This window comes from Patagioenas fasciata, chromosome 2, assembly GCF_037038585.1.
Source record: "Patagioenas fasciata isolate bPatFas1 chromosome 2, bPatFas1.hap1, whole genome shotgun sequence".
NCBI classification, from domain to species: Eukaryota; Metazoa; Chordata; class Aves; order Columbiformes; family Columbidae; genus Patagioenas; species Patagioenas fasciata.
This window is the reverse complement of record NC_092521.1, coordinates 125,382,925-125,401,923: the sequence shown is the minus strand read 5'-3', so window position 1 is coordinate 125,401,923 and position 18,999 is coordinate 125,382,925. Positions and strand designations below refer to the sequence as shown.

At 42.2% G+C, this 18,999-nt stretch overlaps 1 protein-coding gene across 1 annotated transcript; it reads right to left on the bottom strand.

Moving 5' to 3' along the window:
• Positions 1-4,580: 4,580 nt before the first annotated feature.
• CMTM6 (CKLF like MARVEL transmembrane domain containing 6) lies at positions 4,581-17,617 on the bottom strand. Its single transcript, XM_071804921.1, has 5 exons — positions 17,408-17,617; positions 11,901-12,077; positions 10,769-10,867; positions 9,042-9,234; positions 4,581-7,811 (listed from the first exon to the last, which is right to left on the bottom strand). The coding sequence occupies exons 1-4, from the start codon at positions 17,528-17,530 to the stop codon at positions 9,085-9,087; spliced, it is 549 nt and encodes a 182-aa protein (XP_071661022.1). The 5' UTR covers positions 17,531-17,617; the 3' UTR covers positions 4,581-7,811; positions 9,042-9,084.
• Positions 17,618-18,999: the final 1,382 nt, after the last annotated feature.

Genomic DNA, 18,999 nt, shown 5'->3' with positions numbered 1-18,999 from the left:
GTCCTGCCCTCCTCGCTGTCGCAGGAAGTTCAGCCAGCAGTGTGCAGTAACACAGGAAGGCACAGGTGTTCTGCTGCTACAAAACCCCCAGGTTACTCTGGCCCTAAAATTATTTCAGCCACGTCCTGGCATACAGAGGCACTGCCACGTATGTCACCTTCAGAGCCCCTCTCGCCTGTGACTGAGAGTTGTCCCCACAGGCAGCAAAGGCAGACAGGCAGCTGTGCGGCAAACCCAGCACCTGGGGAAAAGAGGGAATGGCACAGCGGAAAAGGAACAGACTGAGTGCTCTGTGCTTTGCATGTGTGGGTACGTGTAGAAGGAAAGTGATTTGTGGTGGTGAAGGAAACACCTGCATGGTTCTGTGGCTGACAAAGGGGCTATCAGAAAGTCAACAGTATACCAGTGTTTGAATTGGAGCTGATGTGGGTGCAGATGATGTGGTAGGACAAGCAGAGTGGTGGGGCATTTCTCCCCACAGAGGTGAATATCCCCGAGCCACTAATACAGAATCATTGCTAAATTGTGCTCGGAACACTTGTTCTTTTCTTACATGTTTGCACTGGTATAGAAGGGGCAACAGCAGACAAGCAGCCCTCTTGGCATAGGAGGAATTTTCGCAAGGCTCTAGAAACCTTGGGGGAAAAAGCCCACAGGTGTAGACTGAGAGACACCCCACCTTTAGGCATACAAGGACAGACTAGGAAATTTGAGACAGCACTCACCCTGCTCCTATTTTTACAGCCTAAAAAGAGTAAATGCCATTCTGCCAAGGGAATACCACAGTGTCTCTTGGAGGCATTTACATGAGACTAGCCTTAGTACCTAACCATTCTCACTTGAGTATTCAATGAAGAAACAGAAGGGCAAGGGTGAATCACAGCAGCAGTGATATAGAATGCAGGAGCTACCATTCCCTCTGATTCACCCTCTAGATGTTCATCCCCCTCCTTCAGCTACATTGTCCTCCATCAGCTACAAGGGGAGCATGGCCTCTTTGCTGGAACATCTCAGGGTAGGGCTGAGAAGATGATACCCCTTCTACTTCCTCATATGGAGCTGGGGCAACACCCACATCTTAATTCCAGCACTTAACAGAGCTAATGTGATAGCAGGGTGGATGGGAAGAGACCAGGTTAGGAGTCTTCTATTGTCTCAAAGCCTGGAGCTAGCCAAAACTATCCATTTGCAGCTTCCTTTTATTACATTTGCTAGCCAACTGTGATGGTAGAGTATGATTTCCCCCGTTCCCTCAGTACAGCACTGGCAGAACACACAAGTACACTAACATGACTTTCTTTTATTGAGACTATTAGGGGTTGTATGCGTTGGACTGGTGCTGGTTACTTCGTACACAAGTACACAAGTACAAATCACGGCTCTGCCTTTATGATAACTCCTTTTAAATCAGAAGTGCTTTGTCCATCTAGCACAGTCTACTGTTATTTCTACATCTGTAAATCACTCTTAACATAAAACTTAATGATCTGCATCCCCCTTTTTCATGAACTGCAGCCAAACAAGAGCACAATGCCACAGCTGTAGCTATTAAGCTATGGTGGCAGCAAAGCACTCCATTAATACCTCATGTTCAGCAGTTTGTGATGCATGAGAGCTGAATAATTATGCCCTTGTTACCCTCAAATGAGAGGCACAATTGCCAGAAACAAGCATTTACAATTAAAAAAAAAACTGTATCAAGTCAAGGACAACATTTGCTCATTCATAAAACAAGCCTTTTTGAGCGAGAGGATTGTGAGGCAGAAGAGAGACAGGCTTGTGTTAACAAGACAGTTGTTTCTAGAGCTGTATTGTACCCCCTCAGATAGACCTCCGTAGTTGCTGTATCCCAGCTGGATTGAGAAACTGGGAGGCAGAACTTTAGCCAAAGCTCTTGTTGGCATGAATTGCACTGATAGGGAGGTTTAGTTAAGGTTTGAGGGACAGGAGTCGGAAGCAGGGCTTTAACCATGTGAGTGTCAATAACGTGATCCACAGCCTTTGAAACAAGAACAGACGGGCATAGGGGAGTGAAAATGGGTGTTGTGTTAACAATAGAAATAGAGGTGGTGAGAGTCTGTCCTCCTTTCTGAGGATGCTGAGTTGCTTGCACCAGGGTAGCAGCTCCACGTTTTAGTTAGTGGTGTGCAGAGACTACAGAACAATTAAGTAACAGCTCCTTCCTCATCTACAGCTCAACAGGAATGGGGATTTCAGAATCATGTCTGCACTGACATTTTTGGAAGAGCGACAGCTGGTGCAAGGGAAATACCTAAAAGGAGGGCTGTAGTGCAGACAGACTTCCATTATTTTGAGCAACATTCCACCATTCTCTAAGCCAGGTTTGGGCAAATGATAGCAGAAAACTTGTCATGCTTTTGTCTTAAAATATTATGCTTTCAGTAAGTCCAAGTGAGGACTAAAAACAGAGTTCTGAAGTACACCCCAAACTTTGCAGCACATCTAGCAACAGATAGCTGCCTGGATTTGGCTGTCCTCATCTTGGCTGCACATGAGTCACACTACAGAAGAATGTGCTTATGTTGTCACCTCTTTGTGAAGCTCTGACTCTCACCTCAGGACTTGCCAACTTCAAAACAGCCAAGTCTGTTTTATTTTCCCCGTCCTGTTCTAATATTCAGCCAAGAGATAATAGCTCATAAGAAATAAATGGAATGAGTGATCAGGACACGTGGGCTGGTCAAAGCAAGTTTCGCTGGGGTGCCTGGGGAGGACCGGAATTGCAAGAAGCCCTGTCTGGCATGCATTACAGCTATGTTTGCCAACATGTCTGTTTGTAGACCCTGAATTTTTTCCAGCATGACTAATTTGCATTTTTTTGATAATAAGCTTCTCTCATTTAACTTCCTAAGAGTCCAGGAAATGCTCAGGTACTCCCCATTCCTTTCTTCTCCCACCCATGACCCACAGACCTTTCATTGAATACCACAGCATAGTACTGGCCACAAAAATCTTCCAAGCCATGGTACAGCATTTATAGATGCAGATGTAGGCATGTAGCTGGAGCTTGACTTTGTAATAAAAATGAATTTTAAAAATATCTCATTAACAGGTTACAAAACATAATAAAAACTAAAACTCTTTCAAACTGCTTAGGTAAAGGATCTTGAGACAATATTGATCTGATTGTATTATCCAAAAACCTTCAGGCTACATTTTGAGAAATAAGCAAATGATTGGAAACAGCATCACTAAAATGCACAGTTCTATTTGTAGCCACACCGACGAAAGAAAAGGGAAAGGGGGCTTCAATTCCACTGAAAATACAGGGGGCAAGAGGGTGAAGTCCTTCAGAGTACATAATTTCAATCACAAGATCATCTTTGCCCTCTTGTGGGCAAACTTCTCTCCTGCAGCTTCTCAGCGGATTCCTGTGGAGCCAACTGCATGAAGAAAAGGCAAAGAACATCACCGGCCTTCCTTCTGCTTCCTTTAGCAGGCAAAGAATAGCTATTCTGAACCCAAAGCGAGGTCAAACCCAAACCCCTGGCGAGTAGTTACCCTTGTTTGGTTGCCCACCCAAACAGCAGCTGCTGAGCCAGTGGCGACCCAGTGGTGCCGGTAGAGCCGCAGACTGCCAGCTCGTCTCCTGCCCTGCCGCGCCATTCCGATCATTTACAGTAACATAACTTGGATTACACTCCTGAGAAAGGAGTTGTCATGCTTCTAGAATTATTAGATCTTCATTAATCTTAGGATTTCTGAGCTGTTTTCTCACACCGTGAAAATCCACCACTGACACACACTTATTTAGTGTAACATTTTGCCTCGATTGTTTTCTTGCATCTAGTTATTCGAATTTAATTAAAAGTATTAGAGGTCTTTTCCCCTTATGAATCCTTAAGGTTACACTCATCTCTGGCAATTTCATCAGAGACAATTTCACCTTTAATGTTATGATATAAAGAAAAATATACTGTGCCATTCCAATTTCAATGCCAATAATGAAAAGGTGCCATTCTCCCCATTTACAAGATCACCACCAGGTCATAAGCAATCTGTAGGATTAGGAAACAAAAAAGTTACCCTGCCAGAAAGCATGCAGGTTTATTTCCTTTTCTTTGCTCCCTGCCGCTAACAATCAGACAAACATTTTAAAGGATCCAGCAGCTCCCCCTCAACCAAGTAACTCAGCCTACACCGGAATAAACTATTTGCTCTTGACACCTTTTGCTAGTTTGCGCCACTTCCTTTAACAAGTTTGCCACTTTATATTTTTCGGCTCCAACCAACCAAGGCAATAGGAAAGCAGCACTTGAATTGCGCTTGTCACAGTAACCTAGAGACCATGGTGGCTGTAAAAACTATTAGTGGAAACTAGTTTGGTTGGACCCTGTGGTATGAGGCAATACTGACCTTATCGGACCTTTCCTCCTGGAAACCTGCAGTGAGAATATCCAGCTTTGCAAGTTGGACCCTCTTCCCCAGTAAAAGACAAACACAATGCAAGCTCTTTCCTCCAAACCAGGAACAAAGAATGATGTTATTTCCTACTGTTTGCTCTGGGAGAACTACATAGCAACACCAAGTCAAAGCAGCAGAAATGAGAAACGCTTAAGTTATTTACTAGTATTTTATTTTATTTTAAAAAATTATTACAAAATACTTTAGAAAGCTCTTAAGACAAAAAAAGCATAATACATTTAAAAAGACCACAGGTTTAGAATGGAAAAATATTTAAGCATTTCAAAATTATTTAAATGGAAATTCAAGGCAATGCTGGCAACAAAACTGTATAAAATTTTTATATTTACAAAATTACTGTATTATCATCCTGATTTAATAATCATTAAAAGTCACTTAAAGTCTCAAAGGCATTAAAAGTGATAGATAGTTCTGAATAGCACAATATTTAATATCCACAGAACTGCCTAGGTTTACAGAAGTAGTAGACTAAAATAAAGATGAGTCTCCTTCTTAAAGGCACTACCAGCATCCTGATTCTTTACAATTTTATATGACCTTTCAAAAATTTCACAAAGTATTTCCCTTCAGTGTAGAAAGCTTGGTATTTTTATTGCACAAATCTGAATGAGGCTCACCATGATGGCCATTATGCAAAAACATCTTGTGCAGAGCTCTGAGAACTGTGTGAGGTGGCTCACTGCTCTTTCAAGTTGGAGGGTGCAAAGGTAGAACTATAATAGACCACAACCCCTCCCTGCTATTTTTAAGCACAGAGTGCAAGCACTAAGGAACAATTCCTTCACATATTTAGGACCCAAGGGCACTGGTAGCATTGTGATTTTAACATGGGCTAAATGCCAAACACAAAAATCAACAGTCACCATCTACACAATGCCTGTGCAGATCTTTAGAGCAGAAACTCTCAGTCCAGCCACTTAACAAGTTCTCACATGTCCTGGGGAATCCTCTCCACTGATTCTCAAGGCACCATAAACAAAGCCTGAAAGTGGGTGCAGAGCCTTTAAATATTTTTGGGCAGGCTCAGCTGGAGAATACAAAGCTTAGAATGTGTCTGAGCAGGCTCACAACACCACTGCCAACCACCACGGTGCAAAAAGGAGAAGAAAATCCCCAGACAGACATGCTGGGCCAGTTGCTTCCATCCACAGGTCTTACTAGCAGTTAAGATTGTACAGAGATGGTTACTTTGCAAACAGCGGAAGAAATTTAAGACAGTTGCTTGTAACAGCACTTCTGCCAGAGCTCCCACCACTCTCCTGAACAATCCCTAATCCACTTTTGTCAAAATCAGTCACCTTAATGTAAGCAATTTAAATAGCTGGTTTAAATAAAGCAGGCTGATTTCATCAGAAGCAGGCTGGGAAACAAGCAGACCGCTTTGCTGACAGAGCATGGGAGGGGTAAGAGACATCCAGCCACAGGCACAGAGCTCCTGCAAAGCCAGACATTTAATCCAGCTCCAAAGCCATTCTCTGGGATCAGTCTAATTAAAAGACAGACACCAGAAGCATCAAAGGGGGCACGTCAAGACTGCAGGAGACCAGCCTGCTCAGCCACTGTGGCAAGGAAGTCGCTCCCCACCTCGCCTGGGAGGGCCCCACACCTGCCCCTTTATCTTAGGCAGCTGCTAAAGCAGTTAAGGAAATGACCTTGCAGCAGCAGAGACCAGCATAACACACTAGCAAACCTGCCTCTCGGCTCTTTTAAAACAGAACATGTCATACTTGTAAGCCTTGGATTAATGGTACCACCATGCAGAAACTGCTTTGTTGGCCAACAACTGGTTTAGAAGCAACAATCTAGCAACTGCCTTAAACTTATAACCAATATGTGACTTGCTTGTAGTATTTAGCTACTATGTGACAGATTAATGCCAGCTAAACAGTATGAGGAGCAGAGCAATATGTATTGTAAAGAATAGCAGGACTCTTCCTGTTAGTAAGCTCCATATGGGAAAACAACTCACCAGTTTTCCCAAAGTCTACTGTGAGCTCTTTTCCTTAGCTGATAGCAACGCCTGCATCCCTTTCAGTCAGAGATGGAATCTGATCCTCAAAATCTATACACGGATCAGTCAGTTGGTAAAAGAATGGGTATAAACTAGGAACAGCTAAAATGAAAACTAGAAAGACACCAAAATCCCCTCACTCCAACACTCCAAAACATGCCAGGGATGCCAGCAGGTACATAGTAGGAGAACACATCAAACCATTCTGCAAAGCTGGGCAGTATTTGTTTAAAAAGACCTAATGGTCAGATCATGGGAGTCAGGAGAACCCAGTCTGTCACTTCTTCTGACACCAACTCCTTGTGGCACCTTTTCATAAAAATAACTTGCTCTGTATTTCAGTTTCTCTGTGAGGTATCAGCAGTAGGTATCATAGATAGGGAGGTCAAGGCAGAGAGATGACATTACAGATTCTTTTCAGTAACAGGAATGGACACCAAGAGCAAAGCACTTGGGTGGCGAAAAGTCTATAGAAAAAGCAACCAAAACCCAGAACTCTCTTCATGCATTTTCAAACTGAAAAAAATTACATGAAAAATCATCTCAAGAGAAAAGTGCCATCATGGTGCTGCATTGCTTAATAAATACCAGCAGCACATTGTTACTCCTACACTATATTTACAGCTTTTAATTATAGACCAAGATTTAGAGACTAGAGACATTTTGATGTGAAAACAAATTCAGTAGAATCCTGGGCAACAAAAAAAACAACAACAAAAAACCCACCCTTAGAATGTTAATAACGTTAATAATATGGGCACAATTCCCAAAGTAAGACATTGCAAATCACAGCAGGGAGATGGCAAGTTTCATATCACCAGTAACACTGCTTGTAAACAAAGCATCTCTAATCTACCCAGTTTTCAGAGACAGCTACAGCAAGCTCTGTACCTGTAGACTGAGATTAGGTTTTATTGCAAATGGACACTAATAAATACAAGGAAAAAAAAAAAAAAAAGCTAGTCCAAAGAGTATTTCTTCACAAAGCAGGAAATTTGATGAAGGAAATTATGGCTTTTATGCATGGCTCTGAAACCGAGATACAGCTTAAACCTGATGCTTCACATCACCTGTCAAAATTTTATATCCTCCAAGCAAAGTGTAGTGTTAGGCTTAAGTCTCAGAGCTTAGAGAGAGAAAAATCACAAACTCACATTCATCAGAAAGTGGTAGCACTGGAAATAAAGAACTTTGACCTTCTTTTACAGTCCTTTGTCTTATAACAGCTTCCTCATCTGTTTCCAAATACGGCTTGCTCAGCCAGTTTCTGGAGGGCTTAGTCTCAATGCTGCCACAACAGGTTACAGAACTATAAATTTGTCAGACTAGGGTATTGATGAAATGGAATTAATGCCTGGAAGACACGGAAAATGTCATGAGCACTCAAACAAGAATTGTTTTTGCATAATCAGCTTTTTTCTCATTTGCTTTGGTATTTTGGAACATCTCATGGCTTACAGCAATTTGCTCTGCTTTTAAAGGCTCTCCTCTTAAGCGAGGTCTAGCAGTCTTGTTTCTACCTCAGACATCTGAAAAATGCTTTTCCATGGCTGCATTTCTTTTACAGCCATCAACATCTGGCCTGATGTGGCTGTCGCCTGTCTGATGTGCATTGCATCAGTAGCGTTTCTTGCAGTCCTGCAGCTGGTTGCTTTTAAGACAAAGGGTACAAGTACTTATTTACCTGTTTACCAACTGAGCTAGTCACTAGCAAGACATCTCACACTAGTGCCATATTTATAAAAAAAGCAGAAAATGGTGGGGTCCGTAACCATTCTGGCAAAAATTACCGTTAACTATGCATAAGCAAGCTCCATATGGTATTAACCTTGAGAGGAATATTCACCAGGATAGCACCAACATGCTGTAACGTTTTCCCCATTGATGTTCAATTGCTACTTTTGAGATGACTTTTTGAAAATATTTATTTTTAATCTTTTTTCTCTCACAGCTGGCTTCTCATGTTTCTTTCTGTGACTTTTATAGAGTTCGAAACAATCTGAAATAAGATTCTGGTGTACAAGTCCAAACTTTGACAATTACGGGGTGCAAAACTCTCTTCATAATATACCATTACACACCCCATAAAACCCCTGCACTCACTATCCCATTGAACTGATCTCCAGAGACAGATCTGAGACACATGAATAGTAACACCAAAACAAAGCCCTCTATGTAAGGACAAGCATTTCTATAAGGCCCCAATTAGGCATCCCTTTTACATTCACAGTTTGACCAGTAAGTACAAGAATGAATTCTGCTATGCTAATTTATAACTTGTAACAGAAGTATCTGGTCCATTTATACAGAAAATATCTTTAGGGTATAGCTCAAAATTTAAGCATCACACGTTAACCTTTATTAGTCACCTCCGTCAAAATCAAATCAGCACCCTCTTGTCCTTAAGTTATTCTATTTAGACACAAGTTTTTTAGTGGATGTCACTTGGACAGGTGGCAAGACCAGTTATTAAGCAGGACCAGTTACCTTAGAACATGATGCTCAAGGTGCCATTACTTGATCTAAGGATCTATAAAAATTTGTGATACAAAATTGATTAGAGTGAAGAGACAGAAGTTGTTACCTATGGTGCGCTGAAAAAAAAAAAGAAAAAGAACTCCAGAAAGTTAGCTTTGTTTATTCAGTGGCTGATTTTCTGTGGCACTCTGAGTGTTGCCAGGATTTTCAGTGTGTCCATTGATATTTTGTTTCCGACTGTGAAAATGCTCTGTAATAACTTCAGCTAAAAATGCAAAACTTGCAAGAAATCCAAACGCCTGTGAAAGTGAAAAGAATACATGATTTTAAAATGTACAAACATTAACAGTATTCTAACATTGTTTGGAGAGATTTGATGGACTGCTTACATATGTTAAGAACGCTTATATATTAAGATTACAGTCCTGAAATCAGTGGTTCCATTTAAATTAGAAACAGATCAGAAATCATAATTCTAGCACATTTAATGCAAAAGTTTTAGCACATTTAATGCATAAGTTTTTACAGTTCTTATTCCCTTAATCAACCTTGAACCACACAATATTTTCTGAACAGCCCTTAAAAGTATATCCATTAATTGCAAAACTTAGTTATTAAAGAAGCATGGCATTGGTGGTATAGCAGGGTATTTATCCAAGAGATGACTGCTGACTCACGGGACCAAGTGAAGAAGAGTAACACTTGGAAGGTGAAGGGAGGGAAGATCTGCAGAGCCCAAGCAAGTCCTTACTGGGTCAGCAAGGGAGGGTGAAATGATGTTTTGTTAATGACATTTCATTATTAGTCATGGCAAGATAGTATAAGGAGAATGTTGGGTTTAGCAGCTTCTTTCAAACAAGGAAGCACACACATGCATTATTCTAACTTTTACCTAAATTTTACAGAACTGGTTTGCCCCAAAGCAATTTGACACTACTAAGTCTTAAATCAAAATAGGGTTTTTTTTCAGCTGCAGAAAAAAAAAATAAATCTGAAAGACTCTATACTCAAACCATTAGGTTTGAATCTATGAAGATGATGAAACAAAAGTGTGTTTCTCTAATAGCTTGTGCTGTCTTCAGAACAGAATTATTTTGCTTCCTTTTCTAACTAATTTTTTCCTCATTTGAGAATAAAATCAAAATTTCATCTCTTAAACTCAAATATTCACAATTCCAAGGTTATTCAACAGAAGTGCCAAATGAGTGAGGAATTACAACATCCACGGCATCCCGAAGCCTCATCAGTGCCTTGCCCTGAGCCTCTTCAGAGTCCCCTGGGAGATGCAAGTCCTGTTGCTCTTCTATTTCTGTCACTGAGGAAACTGCTGCTCTTACTGCAGCCTTTGCAAGTCAGCATTCTCCACATATGCTTTATAATGTCTGGCAAAAGACGTGGGTTCTTGCTGACTTTGTGAGGGGGTGGCATTATGAAAGGACAATTGAAGAAAAAAGCAGGCATTTCAGAGAAAGGGTATTGGAGAACTGGGGACGCTGTGAGAGATGGCAATGTCAAAACAGTGACAGATGACAGGGAAGAATACGGAGCCAAGGCAGGGGAGTCTGAGGAACGCAAAAGCAAGCCAAAAATGCTGGAGAGCCACAAGTAAGTGCACACAGAGCTTCCCAGTAATCCTGAGGAATGCCTGCTCTTTCGATTTCCTACAGGAATTTTCTGGAAGGTCAGAAATAGCTAATTTCTCCAGAAACACCGCAACACACTGAATTCTATTCTCTGCTCAGTTTCTTCCCTGCAAATGAAGTGAGGTTTAGAGGGAAGAGAAATTAACACACAAGATAAATACAAAGTAAATTATGCAATTTTAAGACTTACACATGCAGCCTTTTCAACAGCAGACCCAGAGCTGGTCACAACAAACACTACTGACGCTATCAGAAAAAAGACACCTACGGCTGACATGGCCCAAAAATTCTGCAAATGTAAAAATAAAGAATGTTATAGAATTGTAGATTATACTACCTGAAAAAGAACAAGCATCATAATAGGAGCTGAGTTAATCTGCCAGTGAATTTATGCTTTGAAGCTTTGATGCTAATGGGAGCTTCAGGAATTATATTTTACAGCTATATTCCAAACAACATTCAGTATTATCAACTGTTTAAGAGTCTGCATTACATACTCCCCTGTTTTTGTCTTCTTTAATTATTTCATTCATTTCATCTCACTTCTTCCACAATCAAAGTCAAGCTTAGGTCAACCATACTAGTATTATTCCCTATGTAAAACATTTAGGAAACCAGAAACCAGAATTAAATGTGCTCACTCGTATCTCTTACTACACTCCCTTATCTGTACCTCATGTAAAAATAATCTGCTGTTTGCTTTGAAGACAAACAGGGAGGACGCTCCTAAGACACTATAATGTTCTTACTGACTTTACAGAGCAACTTTGTGCCACTGCTTTATCTTCTGAAACATAAAAGCATGAACTGTAACAAGTATGATTATTACCAAAAATGAGGTAAGATACACCCAGTAGGAAAATAGATAGGGTAAACACGCAAATGACAAGTATCATGCTGGCAGTGAACTGGGTTCCGTGTATGTACATATATATGCAATGACTAGGCAGTGGTATTAGTCTGTGTGAAAGACTTTCGCACAAGTCCCACAATCCTGCAGGTAACCCATATGACAATTTTGGAAAAGCTGTCAATATAAACGGGACTTCTCGGGTGACATTCAAAACCTGCCTGGACACATTTCTGTGCATCTTCTCTGGGGGAACCTGCTTTAGCAGGTGGGTTGGACTAGATGATCTCCAGAGGTCCCTTCCAAACCCAATCTGTGCTTCTGTACTTTAATCTACCCTTTAAATAGAAAAGGAGATTAATTTTGTGTAGCCTTTTTTACTCTATTGTAGTCTTCAAGCACTTAAAAGAAATGGTTTTGCTTAAAAGAAATAAAACCAACAACACACAAACAAAACTAAAAAAATCCTTACCACTCTCTGTACTTTATCTTCTCCAAATGTTTCATATACATCAGTGCAATACACACACAGGATGAGTAGGCTCAAAAGAAAGGCACTGCAGCTTATGAACTCAAAGAAGTAAAGTCCGCCACACTTGATACAATCCTCCACAATTTCTTCAAAAATAACAGCCAAAAGAGAGAGAATCTGCAAACAAATAACATGCTTGAGTTGGATCAAGTCTCTAATATCTTCAGCAAACAGACATCTCTGATATGAACATTAATAAACACAGCTGTAAGGAAAAATCCTTAACCTACAATGAACCTGGTAAAATTCTGCACTAATTTTTTACAGGCAAAAATAATTATATAGTGACATGGTTTACACTTGACATTAAAGTTGGTCAATAAACTACACTCGTGTAAGGTGAGCACATACCACCAAATACAGCCTTCTTGAACAGACCATCAAGATTCCTGATACGTGGTGCAATTGCCAGTTGGAAGCAGGCGGGGCTGCAGCATGGCGAACATGCACCCTGCACCCTGCTAAGAACGAGCAAAATGCTATTGCTTACTACTTATAATTGCCCTTGATTTTAAATGCATTTGGGTTCAGGGTGGAGGGGGAAACTGGATGGCATTGACAGAGTCAGCTCCCTCCCTCAAGTTTATAGCTGATGTTAACCTCCCTTGATAAACTTCAGAGAAAGTACATGCAGCTAATAGCTCACGTGCTCATGACACATTAACGGCAGCTCAGCTCTACTTGTAGGAACCAAAACTTTAAACTATGTTTAAGCTATGTTGGACAGTGTTTAGTCTACACAGAAACTTATGTTCACCTTCCTGCACAGTATGTTTTGAGGAAAGAAAAAATACCTGTACAGTCACCATACATCTGCTGCTAGATTTTCTACTATTTCATTGCACAAGAATATTGCTTTATTTAAATGTTCTCTCATTTTGGCTACTTCTTGCTGGCTTCCTTCATCCCATAAAGCTGACATAGGATTATAAATCCTTGCAAAGAAGGACTTCACCAAATTAAATCAAACCATTAGTAGGAATCAAACTTGGTCATAAAATTGAGATTGATATAAGGATGATGATCCTATTTTTAATCAGAGTATATGGGCAATAATGAGGTTGACAGCTTTTCTTTAAGAAAAGAAAAATATCTAAACTTCAGAATTGTTCTTGGAAAATAACCTGACAGTAAATTAAAGACAGCAATTTAGCACACGGGAACTGTAAACTACCCCTGCTAAGCCAGACCTCAGAAGGGCATTTCAAAGCATCATGTTTTGAAAACACTGCACTTGTATAAAGTAAACAGGATCTCAAGAAAGGGAAAGAACGCAAGCTGGGGAACTGCAACACAACTATCAGGCCTCCGCATACTTCCCTTCCCTCCTGCAGAGGCTGGCAAGGCAAACTTCTCAGCAGCCCTCGCACCTAAAACAGTGACAACAACAGCTGTCCAAGGAATATTTTGAACTCTAAATTTCCAATTTTTATGCATTTTTTTTGCATTTCAAAATATGTGCTTACAACTGCGTCCAATGACTTTCAGTTTAACGTTTTTCTCAAGGTCAATTAAAGTGCAAGATACACTTTCACATACAGTTCTAGCTCTTTTTATCAGCGCTGAAAACTGAATGCTATCATTTTCACCTGGGATGAAACAGAACAGAAAGGAAATAAACCTGCCTTTTAAAGAATTTATAAAGACAGATAACCATAACATAATCTACATAAGGGAAAAAAAAATCCCTCTCCACTGAGTGTACAAAGAAGTAGAAAAAAATCCCACTCGAAGAGTAGCTATAAAGGGTTCAGTATCACATAAATGAGATTTACCAAGTAGAGTCCTATGTGACACTCGCCCAAGTCAATATTCATTTTTTTGTTAATAAACTGAATAGCAAAATAGATTACATCATTAAAAAAGCTTTGGCTTGAAGAATTTTTATTAAAGCCATGTATCAACAGCACATTTACAAGCTGCCAGAGAGTTTTGCTTAGGTTTCTTGCTTCCTGCTATCACTAAGAGAAACAAAAGGGATTACTCTCATTCGGCTATCAAAAACAAGAGTTTTAAATACCATTTAAATGCCATAGAAGTTTATATAGTTACAGCTATGTAACATAGCAAGAAGTTTTTTTGAGTATTAGCCAGTATTATTCATCTGCATTTTTATAACATCGCGCTATTACATGCAGTATAAGTACATGAGCCACTTTAAACAAGCCAAGAGATTCCATGTTTTTTCATTCCCTTCCCCAAGAACTGTTCTGCCAGAGATCCACCTTTGTCTGTCAGCATTAATCCTGGGTAAGTGCAGACCTCTACAGGCTCACATGAAGCTGCCAAAGCTCCCTCTGGTTTGTTTTTGTATCTGCCTTCTCCACACTGATCCCACAGAGAATCCCCAGCAGTCAATGCCCAGATTATCCCTGATATCACCACTGCTTTTGTTTGAGCTGGCAATAACAAGCAGAGAGGGGCACCTCTGTAGTTCCTCAGTTTCTCGAAAGCTAAACCTTCCAGGCACCTTCCTGCACCTTGCCATATGCATGCACTGCTTGCTTTCCTATCTGCTGTAAATGGAAGAGCATCACTGGAGATGCAGTTTTTAATTTTTTTTTTTAATTATTAGCTCTATCTGTCTGTAGGTAGACCAGAAATTAAACATCTTCATCTGTGCCTTGCCAGCAAGAAGTTATTCATCGATACTGACATTACCGTTAGAAGTTTCTACACAAATGTCAAGTTTCTAAAGTAGATTTAATAAGTGAATGCTACAAAAGAATGCTATGAAAATAAAGCAGATCAATGGACTTCCAAACAGGCCTGTGAAAATGCTCAGCAGTGGTATTTCCAGTACAAAATCTTCTCATTCAGATGGCTGCATATATTAATTCTCTAAGTCTCCACAATCGAGGCTACTATAGGAAGTGAACAGTTGAGGAAAAGAGCAGATGTTTAAGACTGAATTACAATTTTCCTTTCCAGTTAGGGCAATTTGGGTCAAACAATAGTTGATGACAAGTATTTCTGCTTTAGATAAGAATTTGTTTCTACTTCAATGTTGGCACCATATACACTGTGCCATTTACCTCTGTGCAGAATTTGAACCAGTCATGGACTAACAAAAACTTTTCACCTACTAAAAACAAAACACAATACAACAATCTCAAAACCCATGCAATAAGCATGCCTCCCAGGATCCTTTTGGCAGCTACATTTTCCTTATTTCGTTTGCCCGCAAAGCTTCAAAAACCAGGCTAAGATTACAATGTATGCCATTATTATTCAGAAGAAAAGGATTTCTAAAGTCTAGAAACCAGCATTTTGTAAAACACTTGATCACTTCTATAACAAGGGCAGCTGACTTTCTGAGTGCAATGCCCTGTTTAGCAGACCACACGAGGGATTATTGTTGCATAATCCCAATAACAACCACTATCGTAACACAAGGCTAACAGATGTTAATGACCATCACCAGCATTTCCAAAAAACGTTTTCCCAAACTGGTAACATTTTTCTTACTGTAGATATTGAGGCTACCACCCTCAGGAATTTCTGGGGCTTCTTCAAAGTGTTGTGACCAAGAACTCAAAGATCTGTGCATTTTGATGAAGGGGTACAAAAAGGGAGGGAAAAGATGTTGTAAATTAGGAGGGTGAATGACTATAACTCCATTTTCATTTTCCTCTCATTGAAGGACAGGCACAGGCCACAAAATGCTAATTCTTTAGGAGCATATCAAGCAGCTATCCATCCCATTTAGGAGAATAATAATTTTCCTTTTTGCTACCTAGAAAGCTTTTGAAGTAATGCCTCTGTTCAGATAAACAGTTTAAGACTGGTACGCAAGTAAATTTGCATATGTAATAGTTTCTTTTAGTCAGTGAACCTACTTATATAAATTATCTACTCGTCTGGGAGCAACAGCAAGCAGATCTTACTTTATTAATCTCCTGTAGATGAAGTAAAAGTTTGTCCTGTTATATTTACTTATTTAAAGCATTCTTGGGTGTGATTTTTTCTTAAATACTCTTAGAAAACATTATTTTTGGCAGCATGACCGTAGTGTTTACCAGTGCTCAAGAATCTTATGTTTCTGGTTGAGGGTTTTGACTGTGTACAAGATGAAGTTTAAAAACCCTATGTCCTCTTTTTTTTTGCAATGGTAAAGTAATGAGAAAGGATTGGAAATCACCTACAATTCCCTTGAGCATGAGACATCTGACTAAAAAGCCACTTTGTTGGTGGGGAAACGTACCCTGATATACATTTTTCAGTCAGCTGCCTTTTCCCACTGTTGGTTTCACTACCTCTCTGCCAGTACTGAAGAACGATGCTCCTCGTGTCCTTACCAGCAGCTGCACTGGCACGTTTTGGAAGAGCCCATCACTGAGCACAGAACAAGCAAGAGTCTGAATCACGCGCCCAAGGGCTGAATGCATTCAAGTATAAGGCTACATGTAGCAAAAAAGCAAGCAGAATATAAGCCTCTTATCTCCTGGTGGAACATGCCCAACATGAAGTGACACACTGCCATGTCTTATACAATAGGTCACCACCAACGCTGCATGTTTCTGATGCAACTTTCTACCACGAATCACAGGGGAAATGAGCGTCCCGATTTTAGCACAGACGGAGCAGCGTGACAGGCTCACAAATGGGCTGCAGGGGCGGCAGGACAGGGAGGCACAGATGACCCAGCAAGCCCTTCTCAGTTCTTCTGCCCTACTCTGACTTTCAACCAAAGGTTTCCACCTCCTGGTTTCACCCAGCATGGCTCTCAGTAGAAAATACTAAGTTTCCTGTGAGGCTTCCTTCTGATTTTAAACCATAAGGACAGCAGGCGGCTGAGCCTTGGTTGCACAACCATCAGGTGTCAGCACCTACTCTTGCAGGTACAACACGAAAAAGGAACGGGCCTATTACTTCCCCATCATAGAATAAACTTTAACTGTACAGACGATGCTATTATAAGACACTGTGCCCCCTTTCCAGCTGAGTCACAGGTCTGTGCTGCCTCAGTGACCCAGAGCGTGACCTGACTTAGCTCAAGGCAGGCTTTCTGCTGTAAGGCGCTCTGTCCAACAGACAGACAGACAGACATCATTCCCCTGAAGCCTGTGTCCTGCCATCTCCCCAAGCCTGCGCTTTAACAAGTGAAGAGTTTAAGCGGCACGGGATTGCCCTAAAGCCGAAGGTCATCATAACACGCTCGTTTCTGTACCGAAGCTGCACTCTTGGCAAGAAGGGACACCTGTAAAGCACTCGGGCGACAGTCGGTGACACGGCGGGAGCGGTCCCAGAGTCGCGCCGGCTGCTCACCCCATATCCCCCGGCCGATCGCAGCCCCGCGCACCCGGACGGGGCCACCTCGGTGAGACTTTCGGCCTCTCCTCACCCCCCCAGGTCGGTCGGTCAGCCAGTCAGTCAGCAACCGCCCTGGCCCTGCTCCTCCCCGCTCTCCGCCGGCCGCGCTGAGGGGGGCAGAGGTGCGGACTCACCGCTTGGAACGCTTTGGTCGGCAGCCGCCACCCGCGCAGGTGCCGCAGGGTGCAGCCGAAGGGGCGGCGGGGTGGCTTGGCCTGAGGCTCGGTGGTCTCGTTGTAGACGGCGCCGTTCTCCATGGCCGCGCCGGCTGCCAGCTGGCGGTAAAGCGAAAGCAAAAGGGCGGCGGCGGGAGGGGAGGGGAGGGGAAGGAGAAGGGGAAGGCGAGGGCCCGCCTGGCCCCGGCAGGACAAAGGCGCTTCCTGCAGCGGGCGCCATCGCTCCCCCCGGCGGCGAGTAAGAGCGGCGGCCCCGGGCGGTGCGAGGGGAAGGGGTCGTCTCAGGCCTGGGGCTGTTCTCAGGTTTTGTGAGGGGCGCTTATTAAGAACAGTTCACAAGAGTCTTTACTTTCCTCCTGTCACATGAGACTACGACATCTGAAGGGTTTTTTAAGCCGAAGCTTTTGGTGCTTATGTTCCTCATTATCAGTGAGTCTACCAATATACTGCCATACCTTTGTCCAGATCAGCTTTTAGAAGAAGAGGTAGATAGAAGATGGCAGGGCAGTGGATGTGGTCTGTCTTGATTTCAGTAAGGCATTTGACACAGTCTCCCACAGCATCCTCACAGCTAAACTGAGGAAGTGTGGTCTGGACAATCGGGTAGTGAGGTGGACTGCGAACTGGCTGAAGCGAAGAAGCCAGAGAGTCGTGGTCAGTATGGCAGAGTCCAGTTGGAGGCCTGTATCTAGTGGAGTGCCTCAGGGGTCAGTACTGGGGCCGGTATTATTCAATATATTCATCAATGACTTAGATGAGAGAATGGAGTGTACTATCAGCAGGTTTGCTGATGACACGAATCTGGGAGGAGTGGCTGACACGCCAGAAGGCTGTGCTGCCATCCAGCGGGACCTGGACAGGCTGGAGAGTTGGGTGAGGAAAAATTTAATGAAATATAACAAGGGCAAGTGTAGAATATTGCATCTGTGCAGGAACAACCCCAGGGTCCAGTATAAGTTAGGGAATGACCTATTAGAGAGCTGTGTAGGGGAAAGGGACCTGGTAGACAGCAGGATGACCATGAGCCAGCACTGTGCCCTTGTGGCCAGGAAGGCCAATGGCATCCTGGGTTGTATTAGAAGGGGGGTGGTTAGTAGGTCGAGAGAGGTTCTCCTTCCCCTCTTCTCTGCCCTGGTGAGACCACATCTGGAATATTGTGTCCAGTTCTGGGCTCCTCAGGTCAAGAAGGACAGGGAACTGCTGGAGAGAGTCCAGTGCAGGGCAACAAAGATGGTTAAGGGAGTGGAGCATCTCCCTTATGAGGAAAGGCTGAGGGAGCTGGGTCTCTTTAGTTTGGAGGAGACTGAGGGATGACCTTATTAATGTTTACTAATATATAAAGGGTGAGTGTCATGAGGATGGAGCCAGGCTCTTCTCAGTGACAACTAACGGTAGGACAAGGGGTAATGGGTTCAAACTGGAACACAAGAGGTTCCACTTAAATTTGAGAAGAAACTTCTCAATGAGGGTAACAGAACACTGGAACAGGCTGCCCAGGGGCGTTGTGGAGTCTCCTACTCTGGAGACATTCAAAACCCGCCTGGACACCT